The sequence below is a fragment of the Octopus bimaculoides genome, chromosome 14 (assembly GCF_001194135.2).
Source record: "Octopus bimaculoides isolate UCB-OBI-ISO-001 chromosome 14, ASM119413v2, whole genome shotgun sequence".
Lineage (NCBI taxonomy): Eukaryota > Metazoa > Mollusca > Cephalopoda > Octopoda > Octopodidae > Octopus > Octopus bimaculoides.
In genome coordinates, this window is record NC_068994.1 from 53,502,957 (window position 1) to 53,505,757 (window position 2,801).

At 35.5% G+C, this 2,801-nt stretch overlaps 1 protein-coding gene across 1 annotated transcript in view; it reads right to left on the reverse strand.

The window, feature by feature from the left end:
- The window catches only part of LOC106868554 (protein FAM184A), a 73,359-nt gene that overhangs the window by 14,667 nt on the left and 55,891 nt on the right, over positions 1-2,801 (reverse strand). Inside the window, exon 10 of the mRNA XM_052972605.1 lies at positions 199-349. Coding sequence (XP_052828565.1) covers positions 199-349 — 151 coding nt within the window. The remainder of the gene's footprint in view (positions 1-198; positions 350-2,801) is intronic.

Below are 2,801 nucleotides of genomic sequence, written 5' to 3' on the forward strand. Positions count from 1 at the left end.
GTATAATCAATAATATAGTCATGCAGTAAGCTACAAGAACATGATTTGAGTCTTGTTTTTTGGTCTAATTTTGCTTCTTTTTTGCAAATGCCTGTTTATAATGTCCATTATCACTGAATGTAAAGTTGTTGATTTTTTTTGTTTGAATTTTTTTGTGGGTTTTTTTTTGTGTCTGAAAACAAAAGTAAATTTAAATACCTCTTGTTGTAACTGAGCAACTTTATCTTCCCATCCTTTACAGGCTGCTTTTATCTCTGCATCCTTATCATGAGACATTTGATCAAGGGCTTCTCGCTTTTCAGTTTCCTTCTGGACAATAACCAGCTCACGAACACGGTTGCATTCCAGTCTGAAAGGTAAATGAAAAGCAAGCATTTAATACTAAGATGGCTAGGAACATAAAAGGTATCTTTTTGTTTCTTGTCTGTACTAAAATCTTCATCTCAATATAGATTTTATAAAAGATTCTTTTTCCTTCTTGGTATGACTTGGCAAAATGGATAAAATGTTCAGTTAAATTTCCAAGACACACACACCACAGAGACTATGTACATTTATATGAAACCAATATCAAGCGGAACTAACAAAAGATTTCCTCTATTAAAAAATATATTAATAATGTATTAAATTCAGCTTCCTGACAACCAGAACATTACCCAGTTCAAGTTATGTCAGTGACAATTATAGCTTCTCCTCCAAACATTACTGTGAAACTAAAGAAGCCAATTCTGCATTTCAAGACAATCACAAATGTTGGTTTAAGCCAATGTATATAGGTGCATATATGACTCTGAGGTTAAGGTGTTTGCTTCACAACAACATGTTTCCAGGTTCAATTCCAATGTGTGGTATCATGGACAAGTGGGTTTCTTTTTTTTTTACCATAACCTTGTGATGACCAATAATTTGTGATAAAAATTTGGTAAATGGTAACTGTGCAGAAGCTCATCATGTGTAAGTATGTGTGTGTGTATTTATATATATATATATATATATATATATATATATATATATATATATGCATGTATATACTTATGCACAACATATATATGTACATTTATATTGGGTCATCCCATAAATAATGAGGTATTTTTCAATTGCATGAACCAAAAGTCAAAGGAGGATGGGATAAACTACCTGCATCAACTTGCTATAAAAGCATGTAATAATTTTACCTTGTACTTATTTTTTTGAAGAGTGCAGTTCGATTTTAGAAGTTACTTTTTCAAAGCTATAATGGAAGTGACAAAGAAGCATATACGGCATATTTTGTGCAGGGTAGGGGTAAATCCATGTCCGTATCGAGAGTATTGATGATGTAAGCAAAGTAAAATGATGAAAGTTTGGTTTCAAATTTTGGGATCTTATTTCTACTTCATGCTTGAAGATCATTCACCATTAGATAATAAATATTGATTAGCGTAAAATAGTGCTGAGATACAAAGTGGATTAATAGGGTTTAATAAGGTGTGCAGTATTTTATTTTTAAGAGTTTAATGAGGAGGAAGGGACAATGCATTTGACTTTTGCAGTAGCCTCCAACAACTGATGCTCAATTTGAACATCAATGTCAGTGTCAAAATACAGGTAGGGAGGGAATTGCAAAGGGAGGGAAAGATTAGACAGAGCAGTCAGTAAGTGGAGACACAATATGGGTCTTGAGAGGAGGAGAAACAGGTGCGTAGGGTGAGTGTGGATGGAGATGGTATGCAAATAGCTAGTTCAGAAAAGTAGAATCTGTTGCAGTTTCAAATGGAATAGGGAGAGAAGAGACAGTTTGTCTGTGGGCCAGAAGGTATAGTATATCAGGGAGTCAGGTGCTTTTATTTTGGTTGAGGACAAGGATACTTGTATGTGCATGACAGGCATCATCAATCCAAATGTAGGACACAAGATTGTGCTGCAACTAAATGCTGCAAAGCATGTTATAACCTAGCACTCTACAGTTTCAACCACTTCACAGCCTCAATACATTAGGAGCCTCTATGTAATCACCTGACCAACCAGAAAGAACTACCAATTTTTCAAATCTCACCCAACTGTCTTTAAAAAGAAGGAAAAAACACACTGGATAATTTAACCCTAGGTACACTGTACACAAACAAGGAGAAAGATCTTTTGTCAGGTCTGCATACAACACACACCAACAACATACCAATCAACATCATACTGATGCTCCCTCTCATGGACACATTATGCAGACCCTTCCTTTCCAACACATAGACACAAACCTAGCTCCTGCTGTCCCTCACTTTACACACACACATATCTCAGACCATCCATCCTTCCCTACCACCATGATTACCCCCACACATAACCCACCACCGATCTCACATTTCCCTTCATCACCACATGCCTCCCTGCTAAATATATTGTGAAAGACAACAATGGAAAACATAAGATGGAAATGGAAATATTAATCCTCCAGCCCATCCCACCACTACAAAAAAACCTCATACTTTTTAACCCCTCAAATCACCATCCTTCCTTTCAGTAACATTTTCCTCCCTAATAATACAGAGGTCATAAGGTCGAGTTTCCACCACTCCTAAATGTATGTCATATACGCACATATATATATATATACACACACACACTTCTACAAAGTCATGACTGGCTGAGAAGCTCACTTCCAAACCACATAGTTTCACATTCAATTGTACTATGCGACATCTTGGGTAAGTGTTTTTACTACAGTTCTAAGCTGGACAAAGTCTTGAGGGTGAATTTGGTAAAGAGAAACCGAAAGTTTGTCATATGCACATATACTTATATATATATATATATATATATATATATAT